This window comes from Buteo buteo, chromosome 11 (assembly GCF_964188355.1).
Source record: "Buteo buteo chromosome 11, bButBut1.hap1.1, whole genome shotgun sequence".
Lineage (NCBI taxonomy): Eukaryota > Metazoa > Chordata > Aves > Accipitriformes > Accipitridae > Buteo > Buteo buteo.
In genome coordinates, this window is record NC_134181.1 from 14049317 (window position 1) to 14071611 (window position 22295).

A 22295-nucleotide genomic window follows, 5' to 3' on the forward strand; every position below is an offset into this window, starting at 1 on the left:
TTAAGCGGTTGCACTTGAGAGCTGACTTTCTGTTGGTATTTTGTTTGTTTTGGAAGCTGTTACATCCTTGTTTGAATGCCTTATTGAGATACAAACTCAGAGTTTAACTAGTAATCTTAAGAGCTGTTTGATAGGCAGGCTTAGGAGCTCTTTTTTCCTGGCTGTAAAAGCAAAACATTTGTGGGACCACTTGAAAAAGCTGCAGCCCAAATTACCAGCTTTTAATGCAACTGGAGCAAGGTAAAGAGACTTTATCTGATCTATTGCCTCTGGCATTTTCTCCAAAAACACTTGTTTCTCAGTAGCAGAAGTATCCTGCCCAACTGGGATGCAATAATTTCAAAGCAAGTAAAGGAAACTGCAGCTGCTCAGCTGAGTCAGCCAAAGGTAAGCTCTGCAGGGGAGAAAATGGCTTTTTATTATCTTCTAGTGGCAAAATTACTACAACAGCCTGCAGGAAAAGATCAGATTATAATAGTAACAAAAACATCTGTTAAATTCTGAGCTCAGTGTATGTTTAGTGCATGTTTAAAAAAACCCCAGACATTTGATAAAATTATTTTGAATAAAACTCAATATTGAGATTCAGTTTGAGACGTTAGGAACCCATCGCGATCATAGGATAGACGGTGATTTTAACTAATTGACTACATGGAGCATTTCATCAGTGGACAAAGCAGCTCTTAGCTATGGAGATTTTACTGAACTGAGCTTGGAATACTCCTGTTACTTAATGAACGCATGTCGACTTATTCACTTATTGTACAGGTTACTTGTAAGCATGAATAACTTCTGTCCTATGCTCTGTGAGAGTATGGTGTGCATGGAGGGATGAATGTTTGCTTGATCTGACTCCTGGTGGATTCAGCTCATCAGCCTGTTTTAGAAATGTATGAATTGCCATGATTGATTTGTGTCCCTGAAGCTTTACCAGCATCATTTGTGTGCTTTAAAAATGAGGTGCTTCCAAGTCTGACGATGCAGAAATTGGAGCTCTGCTCGGCTCTGTCAGTACAGACTGGAACTTCAGAATGTCATGTTCCAAAATACTACTAGTCCACACGCCTTGAAACCACTGCTGGACAAACCTGCTTCAGGGGGTTGTTGCATCCTCAGGGCTTCTCTCAGCCCATGTGTGGGAAGTTACCCACTTCTTGAGTTGTTCCTGGGAGCCTGGCTGCAAAACAATTGTCAGAGTGATGAAAGTATTCCTGAAAGCAACCTTGCAACCTGCTTGCTTCTCTGCCTTTTGCATAAGGAACCAATATGCAATCAATGTGCTTTTGTTTTTACAAGGGTATTGCTGTCCTTTGCATGTGTGCAGGACTTTATTCTAAGAATCTTGAAGTGCAGCATAAATTCTAATAACCGTGTGAGGGTTTGTACCCTCCTCAGAGAGTAAAACTGAAACTTTGAGAGTTACATGTGGTGATACACAGCTTGATCACTGAAATAGGAATAGTGGGTTATTTGCTATTGTTTTCAGCAGCAACGGGCTCTGGCTGAGAGTGAGTCACTTGGGAGGCTGAGGAACATCCCACAGAGCTCCTGACTCACGGCCCTGTGTGCCTCACCACAGGGTCGTGTCCAAGTTCAGAAATCTCAGTGATTGTTACAAAAGCTGTTGTGCAAGGAGCACAAAACCACTCATGCTTGCAGATTCTAAAGTTGAAAGTTTGCATTGTAAGAGCCTTTGTGTTTGCTGTGCCTTGCCTTCCCTGTTCAGACCTTCAGCCCTGTCCTAGTCACATATGTGCAGTGCTGTGCATGGCCTTTAGATAGAGTTGAAACTGAAGTCCTGAACACCAATAATGACCAAGAAGGTAAACAGCAGAGGCTAAGTTTAAAAGCTGTGTATAAATACATAATAAATATTTGCTCTGGGTTCTAGGAAAAATAAGGAAGAGGATGTATTCTCCCCAGTAAAAAACACACGTGTGGTTGTCAGCACTACGAGCAAGGGTTTGAAATCCATGTTATCTTTAGGCTGTATGCTGGTGTTTGTGTTAAGCTTTGGCAGTTGTCTGTGGATCTCAGTGCTGAGAAGGCATAAGGTATTTTGCTTGTTCCTTCTTAATTTTCAGTGATAAATAGCAGTGGTGAAACATACAGTGGGAGAGAGGAATGCTAGGGGTTTCCCTGCTAAGCCAATTTCAGTTTTAATAGCTTGTTCTCTTCCCAGTGGTCTGTAACTCTAATCACAGAAGTGGTTAGAAGCTCTGATCCAAAGCTTGGTAAGAGTTTTAATTTCTGTTTTGGATCAACATGTAGTTCTATTTATATCCCCTTTCTTAACTGTAAAATACTCCGGGTATTTTGTCACTGCAGTGTTCTTTGTATGATGTCATCAGTGTGTACCATTCTGCATGGTAGAGTATACTGTGAGCAGGAGACACGGTAAAACTCGAAACTTAAAACCATGAGCAAACCAAATACACTGATTTACACTCATGGGGTCAAGCAGAGAGTGTGCAGGAGCGTGGTGGATGTCAGGAGGGCGTGCTGGACCTCTGGTGCTGGGCATGTGAAAAGGTGAGTGGGAAGCTGCTGCTGTCAGGACAGTGAATGTGGCTCGCCTTGCGGTGCAGAAACACCCCCGCTGTCCCACACTGGCAGCCTTTTCCCTGCCTCCCAGAGCACCAGTGCCACATGCCTCATGACAGCTCTGTGTCTTCTCCCATGTAGGCTGTTGAGTTGAAGGTAGCAAGGGCATTTTGTAGCTGAAAAGTGAGCAGGTCCAAGCAAGGAAGGAGTTGCATTGTTTCAGTGGAAAAGGGTTGGTTTTTTTATCCGGATTACCTAGTCTCATTTTTTTCAGGTTGTGTCACTAACCCGTGCTTTCTTTCATCCTTAACTGCATGAGCTTTGTGTTTGTTTTCTGAGTGGACTGATCAAGTGGGTCGGTTGCCATGAGTCTCCAGGTTGCACCCAAGAACTGCCCAGTATGGGGACATACAACGGGGAAAGCTCAGAAGTTTGTTCTCTTCAGAGGAGCAGGACAGGTGAGTATGCACTGACAAACAAGCGGTAGGTTTGGCATGATGCCAGACCACTATTTCTGAGTAGTGTTCCCCAGTAATGGGAGCAGGTTCTAGTCAAAATATGGAAGGGTAAGGTGAGAAGGAGGTGAGGTAAGAGAGTATGAAATGCCAGAACTGTGAGAAGGTGCAGGTATTCAGTGCAGAGAGGGCTGTAATATTAATGGAAAAACATATGAAATTAATGTGGAAAAAAAAAACGTGTCTAAAAAAGCTGCTGAAAGCATTTTGCAGCATGGTGTGAGAGAGTACTACATCTTTTGGGCTCAGCCATCCTTCCAGAATAACACCATTCTGTGCATGTTCTTAATCTGAACTCTTTTCCTACTATTGCTATTCTGTTTAAACAGTGATCTCATATTCAGAGTGTGCTTTTATTGCACAAGATAAATCATGGTGAACAATTAGGTATTTCAAACACTAAACTTGGGTAGATTAGGCATTTCAAATATTAAAGTGGGGAAAAAGCACAGGGAACAAGAGTGTGATAATCATCAGTTAATTTAAAAAGATGTAAATGTGTTCACCTATGATTGACTGATTAGTCAAAGACACATAAAAGACTTTAATTCATAAACCCTGCTTTCCCCATGGATATAGCTTCTATTTATGTGAAGAACATGCTTTGGTCTCTTTCCTTTGGAACTGCTACCCAGGCTGAGTGTGTGTGTCACTCAGACATGAAAAATCATCTCTTTGTAAGGGACCTGTGCCTTGCCCCACATCAATGCCTTTTGTGCAGGAAGGCATCTGCTGCAAATGCCTGAGGAAGTTTTATGCATCGAGTGCATAGAGCAGAGAGCTCTATGAAAGGGGAAGGAAAAAAAAAGGGGGAAATCTTTGTTTCCTTTTGTGCCCTTCAAATATAAGGGAAAACAGAAAGGTGGTGTGGCTTGGTGTTTTTTTTTTTTTTTCCAAGGTGTTGGGCTGATACTCTGGAAATCAAAAAGAGCAAATCTCAGCTTGGCTGGGATCCCCATCCATTGGCATGCTGGATCTTTAAATGGAGAGGTGCTGAGCTGAAGGAGGAACCATGGGGATTTCTTACCAGGTGGAAGAGGTTTATTGGCTTTTAGAGAGTGTATTGCTGCCTGGGCTGTGCAGGGTATGAGATGCAACATAGGCTAGGGCACAGAGGATGTGTGAAAGATCACACCTTAATTCGTGAAGTGTAAAAATTGTTGCCTGCTTGCGAAACCAGAGGGATTTTTTGTAATAGGAGGTGTGTGGTGGGCTGTTGAGGGACATTTGAAGGAGGAGTTGAGGATTCTGCTCTGTACTTCAGTTCAAGCTGTGTGAAAATTGTCCATGTGCGTGTGCTACCGTCCTGCCTTTTTGGGAGTGGAAGGGACCTGCAAGAGTTAATGTTTTCCTGAGATTTCTCTCTTACTGGTATGCTGAAATATGCAGGAAGCTTTGGTTTTTGTTTTCTGGTTGGTTTTTTTTTTTCTTTTTTTGTCTTTTCTTAGAATGAAATATTTCTTCTCTAACCTCAACCCTGAAGAGCAGTTGTGGGGAGGCAGGGGAGGGTACTGCAGTTTGGCTCTGTACCCTTTGGGCTGTTTGAATTCATTAGCTTGGGAGCCCCCACAAATGCCTCAGGCTGTATACCTCCTTATCCACACAACTTGGGAGAATCTCTTACCACTACTGCATGCATTAGCCTTCATTAATACAATTAGCATAATAGTGATTAGGATTCATTATTCCCTACAAAAAGATAAAGCTAGTAATAGGTATCTCAGAATCAAATTCTTCAGTGCCTTGTTTTGGGATTGCTTTATTTTGGAGTTGTTTGCTCTTTATAACCTTCCATCTCCTAGAAAAAAGAAAGCCACTTAATTGTAAAACTGTTTGGGTCAAAGAAATGCACTGAGATGATCTTTCACGCATGCTAAATAGGTGAATTGATCTATGGGACCCACACAGCTCAGACAGCCACTCAACAGTCGAAACTGCAAACTTCATGTTCTTCAAGCACAAAAGCTACTTAGTTTCCCCATGTTGAAGACTTTTTATAATAGCAATAAGACAACTCTAGAGAGAACCATCTAATATTAACTCCAGGGAGTAATCATCTAATCACAATCTGGGGGTGATTTGAAGCACTCATCTGGACCAAATGCCTCACAACACCCCAGGAGTGGTTTTATTGTATGATAGCAGTACCCCATTGAGCCTTATTGCTTAATTAAAAACAAATTCCCAAGTAATTTTTTTGCCTTTCCATAAAAACACAGTAGTACATAGCGTGTATAAAACATCCATTAAATGATGGTAGATGCAAATTTACTTTGTGAGATACAATCCGTTTCTCTACCACTTGGGGTTGAAGTTAAATGTAAAACCATTTCCTATAATCTGTGCACTGCTGTGTTTAGAGAGGAATAAATATGGGAAAGAGAGGTTCATTGTAGGATGCCTTGTTTTTATTAAGTGATATGTTTGGTTTCCTTACAAAAGAGTTCAAATTCTCGTCCATCTTGCAGACACAACAGTCAATCAACAGTGTGGCTTTTTCTGCTTCCTCCTGGAGATTTCCTCAGCTTGCCATCATTTCAGTGCAGATCTTCAATAGGAATCCTGTATTTCTTTCTGGGATTTCCATTCCTCTCTGAGCAGAGAGAGCACAAACAGTGCAGGTGATGTATTTGGGATACATCCAGCATACTATACAAGTGCTGCCCGGGTTTCCTTTGTGGGTTTTGTAGTCTAATGCAGATTAACCCTGGTAGATGCATGGTACAGCCACTTTTGGTGGTTTTGCCGCACAGCTGACCTCTGCCTGCACTGGATGCATGGCTGAGATGTCTCCACCTCCTGCAGTTTGACTGAGACCACTGCTATAGCTGTGGCTCCTCTGCAAGGGACCCCGACTGTGGATGGGAAGAGTATGAAAGTCTATTTTGTTCCTGTTGAGGCATGCCTCAACATTCGAACCCACAGCTCCCTTACACCTTTACAGAGTGCTTTTGTAGCCTGAAAGTGATTCCCAAATGTAGTGCTCCCCTGAGGACTTTGAGTATTGTTCACATATTACAGGCAAAGGAAGCAAATCCAAGTTTTTAAGTGATTGTCCAAAAAGCATACAGGGAGTACTAGAGACCCTGCTCAGAAATCCTGGCAGCCAAAGCTGTAATTGGGCTTTTGGCCACAGCACTGAAGGAAATGGTGGGGGGGAGGAGGGTTGATATGTTTTCTTCAGATTTGTCACTCAGGGTACCTTTAATTAATTGGTGGAGATAAGCTTGCAAGTACAATTTTTTAAATAAAAGCTGAAAATTAGTAGTAACTATTGCTCTAGTTGTTTGACATGCCAAAGCCACCTTGTGGTACCTACAGGCTCTGGATAGAGGAGGACACTTGTGTCAATCCCACCTGCTGTGGGCTCCACTCAGTGTTACACACACCTTTCTGTTTTTCCCCATCAAATGGTGGTTCCCCAAGGACTGGTGGGAGCTGAAGCCACATATGAATATCTACTGCTGATATGAGGTTGCAGCATTTGGGTTATCGAGGCAGCATGCTTTGTCCCATATTTAGATTTTGTAAAAAATAAATTTTTTTTGTTGTTTGGTGAACCACTTTGCTAGAATGTTTTGTTGACTTCATTTTTATTGTCCCGTTAGAGATGTGTTAAGTGTGGTGGTGGAAGATTTGTTATAAAGAGGTTATGGCATTGTACTAAGGAAATGAATGAGAGTAAAACTAGTTGCCTGCTTCTGCTGCCTGAGGTCAGTCTGAAAGAGTGGCAAAAAGAATAATTAAGTCTGTGTATTTGAAACAGTTCTGTAGTAACTTCAGACATTGCCAGGTCAGGGAAGGACATGAAAGGACCTGACTGTTCTTGAACAATAAACACTTTTACCTGAAAGATCTCTGCTGGCTTTATTAGGAATGCCATTAGCTTGCTTTGATCTGACTCTCTAGGACTGGCTGCTCATACAGCTGACACAGAGCAAGTAGCCAACAAAGGAAGGCACTAATAGCCTTTAATACCTTTAGTGAAGAGTTTCTCTTCCCCTCAGATGTATGTCATTTTACAAAAGCTCTTTTCATCTTAATGTATCATGGAGATGACTGTATGTAGTAGGACAAGCACACACTGTTGGCTAAGGGGCAGGGTTTAGCAGACTTGCCATCAGACTTGACAGCCCTGTCCCACCACTCAGCGTGGAGCTGCTGGGGGGTCAGCAGTCCTCCTTGCCTGCCCTGCCTTTGGAGTAGCTGCCACTGGCACTGCTACAGCCTGGACGCATCTGCAGAGCAGTGGGTGGGAGCTGCCCCAGAGTAGGGCCTGAGGGAGCAGCCATGGTAAAGCATCTCCCCCTGTTGGGTTGGGTTTTTTATTTTTTTTGGCAAGAAGGTTTTGAAGCAGAACAGCGGGGTTATTAGCCTTCAACAGAGAGAGTAAAACCGACTGTGCCCTACCGTGTGGCAACCAGTCATGCTGGGCATCAGTGAACTCCTGGGGTGGGCAAAGGCATGCCTCAGTCATCAAATGCGTGGCTTACTCTGAGTGACTGCAGCAGTGCTGAAGGGTTTGCAGAGTACAAACCTAGCCTATTCTCTCATCTGAGCACATATTTTTAAGCTTTAGGACATAGAGTAAACATGGTATTTTATCTGCATTTATTTGGCCATTTAACAAGATGAGGAGTTGAGAGTCTTAGGTTAATGGTTCTGGGACATGTATGACTTCCTTTAAGAGTATATCCTTTCATGAAGGAAATTAAAAGTGTGATATTTTAGTAGTTGGAAATGCCTGGCTTACTTTGGTTCTGTTTCCTAATTTCATTTTGACACAGTAGGCAATTCAGAAAATATATTTGCAGTAAGGAAAATTCAGTTGTTATGGAAACATCTGAGAAAGGCAGCTGACATAGGGTAAGGCATGCACCAGATTAGCAGTACACATAGACGCAGTAAAAAAGGCAAGTTCATGTAATGTAAGGGAGCAGTTTCTAGGCACTGTCTGCTTCATGGGTGGTTTTTTCTGTCAGAACCGGGGGTGGGGGGTGGGGGTGGGGGGGGGGGGTGGAATCTCTTTAAAACTGTGAGCATGTGGCTCCATCTTCTGGTACCAAAGCAAATGTGTTGCTCTGGGCATAGAATGAGGTGAGGAGATTTCTATAGCATTTTTATGTTAGTTGCAAGAAAAGCAACAACAAAAACAACAGCGACAATAATAAATTAAAATACCTGTGCCTCAGAGCCAAGCCATAAGATATTAATGTAGTTTTCCTGAAGCTACAAACCATTCTGCTGCGTGGGAAGAAAACTGTCTTTTGAAACATTGTCCTAAGTGTGTAGCCCCAAAGTGGCTTGTCTTCCAAAGCACAACACTGCTGTCCTACACAAAAACAATGTTTGGTCAGAGCGTGGACTGTACCAGCAAAGCTTGATGCCTGTGTTGTCTCCTGCGTATAGCTGTAGGATGTTTTTCTTTGTTTTCCCCTCCCCAACAATATATTTGGCAAAGTAGGTAAAAATCATGATACATCTTCACAGAAACGCTAGCTGGGTGGAAGTAGGAATGAACGGTTCTTTGAGGTAGACTGCCAGAAGTCAAAAGAAAATAAAGCTATTTTATTACTTCACCAAACAGCGAATGTTGTTACAGTGCATATTGCGCATGTTTAATTGAGCTTGATTACTCAATCTGTTCACCTTAGTAACTCATCTTGTTTTAAACAGAAGTCATTGTTCAAAACCAGAAGATGTTATTATTCTCTGGGTAAGCCTTGGGTTTTCTAAGTAATCCTAAAGCATTGCCCCAACTTTGTTGCTTTAAACAAACCAAAAAACCAACAACACAACAAACCAGAAACAAAGGTAATTATCTTGATGCAGTGCTGACCTAAAGCTGTTGTTCACAAGTCATTGCAAATAGGAGGTATTGCACTGTAAATGCAAAATTAAAAATACGGATCATGTGTTTTGTTTATTTTACTTCCATGTACATATGTAAGTATGTCTTCCCCCCTGGATATTGAGTCTAGGATATAAGGGACCCTATATTCTTTGTATGAAGCATTAGTTTTAAGTCCGAAGTACTGCATGGCAGAACTGTGAGAATGAAGGTGAGGGAACATATATTTAATGGCCCCACTGCTTCTGCCCATACTTGTGCCAGTCTTCCACTAACACGAGTGTTGAGTTACTTGCATGCAGCACTTTTCCGTGGGCAGGGTTGTGTGCGAGACCTGCTTCAAAAGAGGGTGTTCATGTCAGTCCAGCTCCTGTATGGCAGAGAATCATACCACAAAAATAATCTCTAATGTAAGTACTAGCCAGGGCTTCTCATCATGGCCTCAGCAGCAAGACTGCGAATCTTAACCAGAGGTAGAACTAGCCTTTACTCTTCAATGTGGTGCTTCTAAGGACCCACACAGAGGGAAGCATTTTAAGTGGCCACAGGCTTTGCTGACGTAATATGGTTGCATCTTCCATGGCTTGCATTTAGTGTTTCTAACCTGTCCCAGCAGCCAAAGCGCATGAGACTTCCCTTTGGAGGGAACCTACCTGAGGTTTCCTTTTCAGGCTGCCTCTAATTCCTATGATCTTTTTTTTCCCCCTCCCTGTATTTAACCTTCAGCTTCATCCGATTCATTTAATTGGTGTTTCCAAGCTTTTATTTCTAGGGTCTGTGCCTCTCTCCTTATCCTGTGGATTATTCTAAAGGGATCTACTTACCTTTCTGAAAGATGTCACAAGGGTAGCACCTTTCACTGACACTAACAGTAAATAAATATTACAGACCTCTTTTATTAGGAAGTACAAACCCACAACAAATCCTGCCTGGAGTGTGTTTGATAAATCAGATCTTTTGCAGACATCTGGAGATTGTGTTTGCAAATCCCCAGCCAGCTTGTTTTGTAGTCATTGTTACCATAATTCAGGTTAATGTTGTTGCCACTTTTTACTTGTTAAAACACATGTGGTGCTTTATTGCTGAAAAAAGTGGCTGCCTTGGAACAGAAGTTCTTTTAAAACCCTTCTTGGAAGTTTGCTGTTTGGAGAAACAAATGTCAAATCAATTGTCCTAGCTCTGAACTGCCATTCTGAAAAGGCAGCTGTGAAAAGAAATTACTTGGGTACTGTGATGGGAAGCATGTAAGAATCTAGATTGAGAATTATGTAGCAATAGAGACCTAGAATAACAAGTGGAACAAGTAAACTTTTAGCTTTTCCTGCAAAGATTAGCTTAAAAAATACTAGATCCCAAGCGAGAATGCTCATGCCAAGTTTTAAATCTCATTTGAATTTTTATAGCTGTTATAATCTCTGATATATAACCTTGGAAATAGGGTCTCGTAACAGAAATGCCGAGTCCCTTGACTATTGCATCGCAAAAAAGAGTTGCGGTAATAGGCTACAATTCTGAGACAAGTTTGCAAGGCTGGCTTATGTCTGCATATCATCACTCAAATGGATCTAAGCTGGGCTCTTCACATTATTTGAGCGTATCTTGTGTACATGAGCAGCCGTATGCAGCTGTTCCAGTACTGTCAGCCTTCTAAGTATAATAGGCACAATCCAGCATATCCTTCTCCATTGAAATGTTGCCACAGGGAGAGGCTTGGAGCTTGGACAAGCTGTCATGAAAAGTAGAGCTTATTTTCTTTTTTCCTGTCCTTGTTCTTCTGTATTTCTGTGCAGAAGAAATGGAAGTTCCCAAGGAGCCTGGGCTGCAGAAGGATTGCACGTGCCAGTGCTCTTTTCCCTCTCATTATCATACGCTTGCAATCAAACTCTAATTTTTGAAATAAAAAACCTGCAGGATTCTTTATTGGGACTATTAAACCTTCAATCTTCATTATTTAGGATGGCTACTTACCTTTTACTCAATGAAGCCATAATGCAACTGCTCCTATAAAAACTACTGAAATGGCTACTGTGGCAGTGAGTAGATTTTCCTCCGTGTAAAATAATCCTGTGTGAGTGAGACATAACTATCATTTACCTTAATTAGGCAGCCATATAATGGGGTGTTCAATAGCTATTACATCATTTAAATTCTTCAATGAGCACCCCAGCCACCCAAGAACTATCCAGCTGAACATTTCTGAGTCCATAATTTTGAAATAATCCTTTAGAGGAAGAATATGCATGGCAGAGTGTTGCAGACAATTTCACCAAAAAACATCCATTTTATTCAGATTTATGGGATTATTTTAACATTTACAAGAAGTGCATAATCCTATTTTTTCTCTCTCCCAGAATAACAGTGCCATTAATTGGAGTCCATTTGGGGGCTGATACTGTGTGTACGCTAGAGGATGGCCAAGGAGCTTGTAGTCAGCAGTCTGCATTGGCAGCTGGACTCACATACACAACAAGCATGTTTCCCTAAACATTGTGTTTGTAAACATTGTGTTACAAGCCTGGGGCCCTGGAGCCATGTGGCTCAGCTGAGAAGCCCTGACTCACAGACAAGTGAGTGCAGTCCTACTTGAGGTTTTGTTTTTGAAGTCTTTTGCCTTTAACAAGCACGTGAGGACTTTAGCATTTATATTCAATTTTGGTTATTGATTTTAAATTTGTGAGGTCAAGCCTTGGCATTTCTGGTAATATCATACTTCCCAGAAACTATTATATGAATATTATAATTAATGTTCTAACTATATTTTTTTTTTGGGGTATACTTTAATATTAGTGTCTCAGTCAAAAGTATGCACATATGTCATGAGGCTAGGAGCTCATTCTGAGAACTGAAAGAAATAAGGCCGAATTTAGTAAGTAATACACCAGGAAGAGATTTCTGTTAACAGGCCTGTAGTGCAAATCTTTAACATGCTGTTCAGCTGCCTATAGAAGGTGATGGTTATTAGAAGATTGGTCAGTGCCTGAAAGTATATGAAAATAACATGTTTTAAATCAGTGTTGTTTGGCAATAGTTAGGTGCTATGGGAATACTTCCTAGCAGAATGAAAAAAAAGTAATAGCCTCAAAATAGGCTGGGGAGCAGGGCAGGATAGACCGTAAAGTTTAGGTTGTGCCTTTTCCTTCAGCATTCTGGTTCAAAGCTATCAGTTATGTTATTTTAGTCAATCCTATACTCAATTTTTTTCTCTTCTTAATAGTTATAAGGTACTGTACCTTATCTGACTAATACAATAATAGAAAGCAGCAGAAAGCTGTCTTAACAGGGAGAGCTCTTAATTCAGTATTAAATGTTGCTAGGTTCTCTGTAGTTCTCCGTAATCCCTATCCAACAGGGAGAGTGTGCAGAGCTATGTGTCAAAACCTGTCTGTAGGTAGAGCACCAGGTACTGTTTGTTCTGCAGCCCAGGAGGTTTGCATTTGCCAGATGTAACTGCTCCTCTCAGCAGTAGCGGATGCTTGATCCTCTGTTTTTCACATTCGTTCGTTAATTTAATTAAACCAGTACACTGAGGAAGATTGCTGCCTTACCAAAAGAATATATTTTCATCACATGCTGTGGGGAAGGTGGCTCAGAATTAGAGTTAGTTACCATAGGAGTGACAGAATTAAGGAAGGGGAGTGTGAGACAAAGGTGTGTCAAACCTCTGTGAAATTCCATGGAATCGGCCATTGTCGATGTATAATTTGACCTGGTACATAGGACCATGGTCTGGTGAATGTTGTAGCATGGCAAACTTTGTAAATCCAGTTTTTATTTGTCTAACAAGATGAATGAAGGTGAGCATTTGTTATATAGGTTAACTAATGCGCTTTACTCACCAAGGTCCTGCATGCTAACAAGCTTACCTTGGGTGCAAGAAGGCAGTACAGCTGGGGTAAGAGGCACAGCTGACAAGGGTTAGCCTTTCAAAGCACTCAGGTGTTTTCAGTGTCAAGAGAGCTTGTTTGGAATTTTGGTGTTGCTAAAGAGGCCAGTTGGGCATTTGCCTCAGCTGTGATGGTACAGGAGACTGGCCTGATGTAGCTGTTACTGGGTGTTGGGGACCTTCTGTCCTGCTGGTGCTGCTCAGATCTCATGGGGTGTATAGGCTGAAGAAGATGGGGCTGTTAGAACCAGTAAGGAGAGCTCATGGATTGCTGAAGCCTTGTACTTGCATCACCTATGGTAAGGATGCTGCGGAGGCAAAGGGAGATTAATTAAGGAAATTGTAGTGTGTGCTGAGGGAGGAGTGATGAACAGCAGGAGCTGGGAATTAGCTGTTTGGTGGCCTTTAGTATGAAGGTGTTGGCGACTGCAGCAGGAATGATACGGTGACCAGAACTTTTTGTTAGTTAAAAAACCTGTCTGCGTATGTTTTGGGGACTTGTAACTGGGGAATGAGCATACGTAACTGCTCTGGTAAGGGGCTGAGGAATTGCCCTGTTTAGGTAAAAGCAGTGCTGCCCTGGTTTTGAGAAGGTGCTGCTCCTGTCCCTGAAAACATGCTGCTGATGCAGAGGAGCAAGATGGTGTCTCGGGTCTGATGCAGTACAGTGGGTCCTGCCTGACATCACAGCTGTGTTTTAAGTGAATTTTAAAAGGAGAAGAAGGTGTATAAAAAATAAGTGAACGGTTCTGGTTATAGGGGGCAAAGGATGCTATATAAGGAAGGAGTTACAAGCAAAGATGTAAGTTAATTGATGGCAAACCCGCTAGTAGCTCTGTGGTGTGTTCTGGTTCTTTGGCACCTGTGCACCAACAGAAACACTTGGCAGAGTGTGGGCCTGGGCTGCTGCAAGAGGTCTGTCGCAAGCTCAGCATCTCCCAGTCATGCTGTTGAATGCCCAAGGACACCATTTTTCCTTGGAAACTGAAAAATTTTGATAATTTTTAGGTGGCATGCTGTGGCTTTTAGTCACTTCTTAAGGACTGCTTCATATTTGTTTGTAGAATGTTAAAGGTTATTTCTAAATCTTTTTAGAAAAGCTTTAAAAATACCAGAAGTAAAGAAAAAGTGCCGATGTGGAGAAGGATGAGTAGCCCTGGTTGGTTAGGGTGTGACATGTGCAGTCTGTAGCAAACCTGAGTATCTTTTTCCCTAGAAAAGTGGAAGCCTGCAGACGATGCACAGAATTACCAGTGTTGCACCAATGGATACCTGCAGCTTTTCTCTGCAGGATTTGTTTCCCCTACCAAACTGATTGTCCTTCCCTTTGTTATTCTGTCTGAGCTCTGACTCGCTCTGTTTCTTCTTTTATACTCTTTCTCACCCCATGCCATTTTTTGGTCCCTTTCTGTTAGGAAATGCCACCAATGTTTCCAGTCAAGGTTTCTAAACCTATGATTTGCATATTATGGTGAAAATAACTAAGCCAGGCTTGCTTATCTTTTATGTACGCATGTCGGAACAAGAAGCTTCCTTTTCCAGATCATACCAGCCTGGCATAGCCATAGCCAGCCCTTTTCCAGTTCAACAGGGGCATTGTTCTAGTAAAAAATACTAGTCGCCCTTGCCGGGACTTCTCTTTTGCAAAATGCAGCTGGTTATTGAGGACTATGTGTTACTGTTCCAAATTATTTTTAAGGTTTGTTTAACAGGAGTTGCTTGGTCGAAGGTTGTAAGAGGCTTAGAAATTATTTCTAACCTCTTGCATTGACACAAGTCCTCCCAGATCTGAAATACTAACGTGGACAAAGAAAGTCTGCCAGAGGGGCGAACTTGTCCAAGATGTGAGAATTAATTAAAAAAGGCTCTGGTCCAGATCAGAATTTTATGCTCTCTTATGCTTCTCTAAAACATTGGGTGGCTTGAATATATAGAGTTAACATCAGCTACATGCTGCTGTGATTTCAGTGATTTAATGAGTTTCACAAGGAGAGTCCCAGGACGTTTTTGGGGGTTTCCATTGTATCGCTGTGTAATCCATCTTTTAGAGGAAGTATAAAAAAACCCCTTCAAATAGAAAATTCTGTGTGTTTTCTTGGATGCGACTTGGCTTTAATTTCAAGCATTTCCTGCAATGAATTATTTTGAGGTTTCAAATGGAAATTATGGGGTGTTTTTGTTTGTTTTCCCGTTCTTGCTTAAATGTGCAAAATTCAGTAACTGGATTGTTTATAGTTGTTTCAGTTCAGATTGGTTATAAATATATATAGTAATAGGAAAGCAGAATTGTGTTTAATGTAGTGAGACAGTATATTGTTCATTATTCCCTGGTTAGCCTTTTCTTTAGTGAGAGAGAGTTTAGGTATAAAAATCATAACTAATAACAGGTCTCTGCTGCATGCAATTCAGAGTTGAATGTAGAAAGGAAGAGGCATATTAGAGACAGCTGTGATTAGTTCTCCAATTTTCTAATATTAAATCCATTAAGTATTTACTGTCTCAGCTAATGAAGAGATGGGGAATGGTCATGAATCAGCAGGGGAGGATTGGTGCAGTCATTTTCACTTTACTCAGCTTCTAAGGAAGTTCCTTCACCAGCAATGGGTAGTTTAATGTGTTCTAGTGAAATATGAACACAGAGCTGCGTTCTGGAGAAAGCAGATGGGACAGGGGTTTGGTTCAAGGAACTGATGGGTAGACAGTGATACCAATGGTCTGCGGGAGTGATTTATGGGGGCTGTTTGGAACACCTCACTGAGTCATTACAAAAAGGCCTCTTCAGGTGATTTACCAACTGCAGTAAAGGTGCCTTCAATACGTTGGCCGTTCAGCTTTCGTTATTCTTCATTTGTCATCTGTCTTTATGTGCTACTAGCTTGTGATTACCTTGAGGAGACCTTTGAACATCTTTTCAGCACTCTTCACTGTAAATAATGAATGCCTTCCTATTATTTATCGAAAGGGACTGCTAGGTAGTGTTTGTCTTTTGGTTGCTGAAATAGTTTAAAAAATGGAAATGCCAGTAGCTATGGGAATTTGTATTGTGTTCATCTATGTGTCCATATGGTAGAATATGGTATGTCCTTCACAGCACAACGAAATGTGATTGTGCCTAATTCCAATTTGTATGGCATTCCCATTAATGATGTCTGTTTAATTTAATTAACTAGACTATGCCAATACAGTTCTATCAGCTTCCCCCTTTTAATTTAACATTATAGGCATTTAACAGATGTCTTAATTAGATGTTACACTGAAGGCTATGAGCAAAACTAAAATCAGGTTGTTGTCCTGAAAGGAAAGTTTCTGCTATGATTTATGCTTTCTACTACTTTGTTTTTCCTTCTGACCTCTTGCAGGAAAACAAGGGATTTAATTTTGGAGAACGTTGAGAGGAGTAATGGGTACTAGGTAGAATAACAACTTGGGTCTAACAACTTTAACACATATTGTTCTTACTTCACAGATGTAAATTCATTGAAAAAAGCTTCTACTCTTTGGCACTTTCAAGTGTGTTTATCTGTATTTTCAAAGGCTTCCCAGTGTTTTTCTCCTAGTTTCCTATTGGTGTGAAATGATTGTATTTCCCTCTATAAAATATAAATCTCTAGCAAAACCACTGTCTGTTTTCCCCATCCCAAGGGCAGTACTTCATATAATTGCAACAAAGATTTATTTCCATACCAACTACTTTATTTCCTGACTTCAAAGGGGGAAGAGAAGCAGTCTGCTCTTGAAAACCGGTATTGCCTATGCTGTGATTTCAACTGATCAATCTGGTTCAGTGATGCTGAATCTGGTTTGTGTCTGAGGGATGTGCCAGGGAGATGCAGCTCTCCTGTAACCTCTCTCAGCCACAGGTCCAGAAAGGAATTAGGAACTTTGGAGGCCAACTGACTTGAGGGCTGACTGGCACAGTTAGTGTTTTCATAGGACTGGGGAGGGTTGGAGGTGGTGATGATCTTTGGCTCTCTCAGGGCTGATAAATGGCTTGTGTGCTCTGCAGTGCAGTTAAGAGCTCTAGCTGGAGCTGTCCTCCTGAACCCAGTATGAGGCTTTGGTGTGTAGTGTATGTGAGAAACAGCTATGTTGTCTTTAAAGAAATGATGCTGGTTGGCTACAAATGCTTGAATGGTGGCAGGGAAAAACTCCCTCCTCCTAGACACAGGTCTTTCATTTGATCCTGAAACTGACTTGGTGATTTAAATTGAAAGCTTCAGAAAGCTACCTCTATAACATAAACACCATAGAGGCTCTTTTACAACAGAAAAATGTGAAGTGACCTAAACATGTGGGTCACTTCCACCTCCCAAACAAGTCAAACCAGCCTAGTTAATGAGAGAGTATAATCTGGGCAATCAAAAAAGGATCTAAAAGTATGGGGGGGGACGGGTGGGTGGGTGAAGAAAAAAGGAGATTAAAAGGGACTGAGGATATGTGAAACACATCTACTCAATGCTGAACAAGTCTCCACTGGTGCGAGTATGGGGTCTCCATTACAACCACTGTTGCAGACTGCTGCAAAAAGCAAATATTTAGAAAAGGTTTAAACACTAGAAGCTTCTTTACAAGTGGTGCTTGGTGAGTTTAGAAGACTTATGCTATAAAAGTACCTGACTGCTTGTGTTCCAGTGATACAGTGCTCACAAACAAGTGATATAAATTGCCATCCATGCTAGCCTTTTTTAAAATTTTATGTAATGTCTAAATATATATGAAAACAGGCTACAGTAAAGCTCTATAAATAGAGGTTAAATATTCATAAAGCAATTTTGTGGGTAATTGAAGATTGGGGGTCACTTCCATCTTCAAATTTCTAGCTTCAAGTGCTTCCCTGTTATGTGATATGTTCCCTGCACTCTGGCATGACAATATGTATTTACTAATACAGATGTATCTGATTTTAAGATTAAAGTAGTATGTTACTAGTAAGCCCCTGGTAAGCAAACAGCTTGCAGGGTAGCATTACATGTTTAGTATGTTTATATTCTTGTTCATATACATGTTATCTGTAACAATATTAACCACAGGGAAGGAAATACTCAAGGTAAAACCAATCAGTTGAAACAACTTGCATATGCTTGCACCAAGCAAAGATGTTGATGTTGGCCCAGGAACGATTATAAAAGAGCAGTTGTTGTTGCCTACAGTCTCATTGTAAGCATGTAATAGGCAGATAAAGCCCAATTTATACAGAAGGCACCAATAACATTTATCACAGTTACAAGACATAATTTTCATTGTGCAAATTTATGATTATAAATTGAAACAGAAGTCAGGTACTCAATACCAATCATGTAAATTTAATAAAAGCCAGAATGTTATATACAAATAACAAAACAGATACAACAAACTCCAACAGTCTGAGAGACTGCTTTAAAGACAACAGGTACTAGTCATTCTTCAGTAAGAAGAAATGCTTTATAAGTATTTCACATAGCTATTCTATTTCCAATCTGCCTGAAAACCTGGTATTTAAACTGAAGGAAAACAGCAGACATTTCTATTAATATTCCTGATTTTCTATGAAATCATAGGTCAATAGTTCCTTTCAACTTGAATTTTTTTGCAGATCGCTCACTTGCTCTAAGCTGGAACTTGCTTCCATAGATGTAGGATATGAATCCATCAATCTCCAAGCTAAATACATTGTTAAGTTTGGGAACAACTGAAAATGCAAAAGGAAATAAATTAACAAAAGTGGACTAATGTAAATAAATCCCTGTTATGTGAAAATATGACATACCAGAGGATATTAGTCACATGTAGACCTGAGGTTTGCCACATATCAAGGTTTTTATGCTTTAGCATGAGAAGAAAAATAACCAAATCCTCTAAATTTTAAACTAGAATTATTAAAGTTAGTCCTCTTTCAGGAGCATGCACTAAGTGTTGCAGAGAACATCCAATGTGAATCAGATGAATAAGCCTTGTGCATAATCACGTTGGGTTCATTGGAAATTATTATTTTTTTTAATTGCTCATTTCTAATGAAATACTTTTTGCTAAGATACTGGGCTGATATGTGGTCAGTAAAGACACCGACTTCTGCCACTCTATGCAAAGAACTGAAAGCACTGATATAAAACAAGGTACTCGAGAGGTGTAAGATGAATAGGTGTTTAAGAAATTTCTGATTATTTAAGTTGTGAAAAGCACTCAAAAAATTGTCTTGTATACCTTTTAATTTGTCCTCTTTAGTGATAATTTTGAAGACGTGTTTAAATTCCTGTAGAATGATTCCTGTTATCCCAACGTAAGAAGGGCACTTCGATTTTGTGACTGAAGGAACAGAAGTATGTATTAGAAAATTTCAGATGCAGGCAGTTTATTTGCTCTTCTACAGTTGCCTCATGATTTTAAAAACTGGTTTGCAATATTCTGAAGTAATGCAATTACAGTAATCACTGGTGAAACTTGCAGTAAATCTTTGCAACTAACAACATGACTTTCAAGAGTAGTTGAAAAGTCATTCGCATTGGCAAGTAGAGAAAGAATCCATCAACATATGATCTCAGCTGTGTGATTCTAGAGTTAATGATGCTGAAAGGAATTTAAAAATAAGTACCTGAAATATAGGAGTGTCTACTTAACTTCAGATAATTTTGAAAAAGAAAACAAACAGAATACCTGTAACAATAGCTCCATGGAGATCAGCTTTTAGCAGTTTGCCCTGAATCACGTGTGGTTGCCTTGAAGAAGAGGGTGGGATCAGAGGGAAAGAAAATTATATGGAAAGTTAGGTTTACAAAATTTGACCATGATTTCAATAGTCACGGTCACAGCTTACAGAAATAGTACGTATCCTTATCAAGTAACTATGATGTTTCATGCAGTAACTCAGTAAACCTGGAAATACCTACTAAATCAAAAACCACAGTAATTTTAAAATATCTCAACTCACACATCTGGTTTAAGACCATGACATAGGTCTCTGATATACTGTTTCCAGAGTTCATGCAGTGGTAGAAAGACAGCATATCTGCAGTAAAAAGACAAAAAGTATTACACAAGAACTTAATTATCAAAAAATCTATTGGTTGATTACTGAGGTAATCCATATTTACAACAGAGTTAAGACTAACATTTAAGTTTTGTAATCTGCTCTTGTAACTTAACCTGTGAGGTAGCCCACTCCATACAACAGGTTTACTTTATTAAAAAAAAAAAAAGGCACAAAGTATGGTCCTCTCTATTGACCCCAAACGGTGATGTGTTTTAGAGGATTGGGCCACATCTAAGACCAAAGAGATTTCTACTCTTTTATCTCCCCACTTACTTCATGTCAGCAACAGCAGGGACTTTGTTCAGCATGCATTAGTTCGAGGAACCTGATGCAGAATTTTGACCCTCTGGTCACAGGCAGTCTAACTTTAAAAACTGAAGTCAGAGGTGGTTGTATTTCAGTTTGATTTATTGTTATATTTAGGTATACAAAAGGAAAGAGAAGCAGCACCAAACAGAAATGAATTTTCCAACCACACAGACAAGCGAACTCTTTTCTCATGGTGAAATGCCACAAACAGAGTCTCAGACAGACTTCACATACGGAAGGGTTAGTGTCCACATGTACGTGCTGCTGCTTTTACATACTTTTGATTACTTCCCGCTTTTACTACAGAAGAAAAATATTTAAGATCTTACCTTTGCTGTTCAGGTTCAATTTCAAAAAGGTGCATTTCTCGCCTCTGCTTGGCAGTGAAACCTTTTGTTTTCTTCTTCTTCTGCTTTGTCTTTTTTTTTGAATAATGCTCAAGAACTACAGCTTTCCGTGTTAATATATCCTGGATAGCTTCGTCTTTCATTTTTGGCATACTGCTCTTCAGGAAGGCATTTACAAACGCTTTGGCCTCTTCTGATCCCTGAGGCTAAAGATATTTTAAAAGACACTTTAAAATGCTAGATTTTAATTAAATTACGAACTTGCTGCTGACTTTATCAAGTCGACAGAACCACCCGAGGAACGGCAGATCGACGCCCAAGTCCTGGAAGGCGTTCACACGCTGAAGCCCCGGGCGTGCAACAGCCTGGGCTCTTCTCACCGCGGGTGAGGAAAGGACCCTTTTCGCGTTTCGTTCGGAACGGCCAAAGCCACCGGCCGCGCACGGGGGGAACCGGAGGCGCTGCGGGGAAAGAGGCGAGACAGCCGGGGCGGCGGGCCCCGCTCCTCCGGCCGCCCGCCCCCCCGCGCCGCCGGCGGTCCTCCCGCGCCGGTGCCCCTCGGACGGCCGCCGGTACCTGGAGGCGCAGCTCCCCCGTCTCCTCCGGCGGCAGGCGACTGTACAGCGACCCTGCAAGGCAGAGCGGGGCAGGGCGTCAGACGGGGCCGCCGCGCCGCCGGCCCGGCTGGCCCACCGGCCCTCACCCTCCATCGCGGCGGCGGCCGCCTGCGCAGGCGGTGACGACGGCCGGGGCGGCCTGCGCCTGCGCAGGCGGCCGGGGCTGGGCGCTGGGTTTAACCCTTGGTGCGTGAGCGCGGCGCCTCGTTAAGCGAAGTGCCTTCGTGGGGAAGGAGCTCCAGGGAATAAACAACGAGCGGCGCTCTCCCTGTCGTTATGAGGGGCCAGCAGTACCTCAGGGCCGCTCCCGCGGCGCCGAAAACTGGCAGGGCCCCGCGGGGGCGCCGAAGCCAGGCGCGGGCCTGTGAGGGTGGTGCTGCCATGGCCTCTCCAGCCCTGGGGAACGGGGCGCCCTCCGAACCCGGGCTGAGGTCAGACTTAAGGGGACTCAGGCAAAACTTGCCTTCACGTGGGTCACGTATCCAACACGCCAGCCAGGGCTCCCCTCGTGAGCTGCGTGGGCAGCTGTCGGCAGGGCAGCAGGCCGTGGGTGAGGGGGAGCCAGCCCTCTCCCTCTGGCCTTGCCTGACGACTGCGCGACAAAGTCATGAGGGACAAAAAAGGGTTGTCGGGTCCTTTTTGGCAAACGGGGGCCAAAAAAGGGGGGACAGTTGTTAGGTTCTGCTCACTAAAAAGCTTTTATAAAGAGTGCATTACTACTCAGCATATCAAAAGAAATACCGGCTTGTTGCTATCTCCCCCGCTGCTGGTTAGGCTAGTAGATCCTAGCCTTAACCTCAAATTCCAGAGGCTGTGCTGGTAGAGGTAACCAAGATCCCTGTGTGTCCCAGGACAAGGAGCCTCCTTGCATACACCGGCGTTTCTGAGTTACTGCCTAACATGGCTGGCACTGGGGTCCCAAAGAGCTCGGTGTCCCTTATAAATCACAACTGTGCTGGACTCTGGTTTAGAGGGAAGCCATCTCTAAGATCAAAATCCAAAGAAAAAAACGTAAAACAGGGAAGTGGGGTTGCTTATCGCAACCATGAGGTTCTACAAAGGGGGAAGCTGTGGCCAAGGTAGATTGTTAGATTAGCCATTTAGATTAAGCTAAATTGGGACCATTTAATAATTTTAATTTCTGTTAGGTGTCTGAACAATCATGTTACTTTTATTAGGCAAGTCACGGGTTTATTTCAGCAGAGATCAGGATGCAAAATTAA

The 22295-nt window shown here is 41.9% G+C and overlaps 1 protein-coding gene across 1 annotated transcript; it reads right to left on the minus strand.

Annotated features, from left to right (window-relative positions):
* Nucleotides 1-18075: 18075 nt before the first annotated feature.
* POP4 (POP4 homolog, ribonuclease P/MRP subunit) lies at nt 18076-21205 on the minus strand. The gene is made up of 7 exons (XM_075040143.1): nt 21159-21205; nt 21032-21084; nt 20438-20661; nt 19698-19775; nt 19424-19485; nt 18974-19075; nt 18076-18461 (listed from the first exon to the last, which is right to left on the minus strand). The coding sequence occupies exons 1-7, from the start codon at nt 21163-21165 to the stop codon at nt 18325-18327; spliced, it is 663 nt and encodes a 220-aa protein (XP_074896244.1). The 5' UTR covers nt 21166-21205; the 3' UTR covers nt 18076-18324.
* Nucleotides 21206-22295: the final 1090 nt, after the last annotated feature.

What these genes read in the sequence shown, in the direction of transcription:
- POP4 (XM_075040143.1), bottom strand. An exon ending in ATTGAACCTGAACAGCAAAG is followed by an intron (nt 19,776 to 20,437) that starts GTAAGATCTTAA and finishes TTTTTACTGCAG; the next exon opens with ATATGCTGTCTTTCTACCAC. An exon ending in CCATGGAGCTATTGTTACAG is followed by an intron (nt 19,076 to 19,423) that starts GTATTCTGTTTG and finishes CTGTTCCTTCAG; the next exon opens with TCACAAAATCGAAGTGCCCT.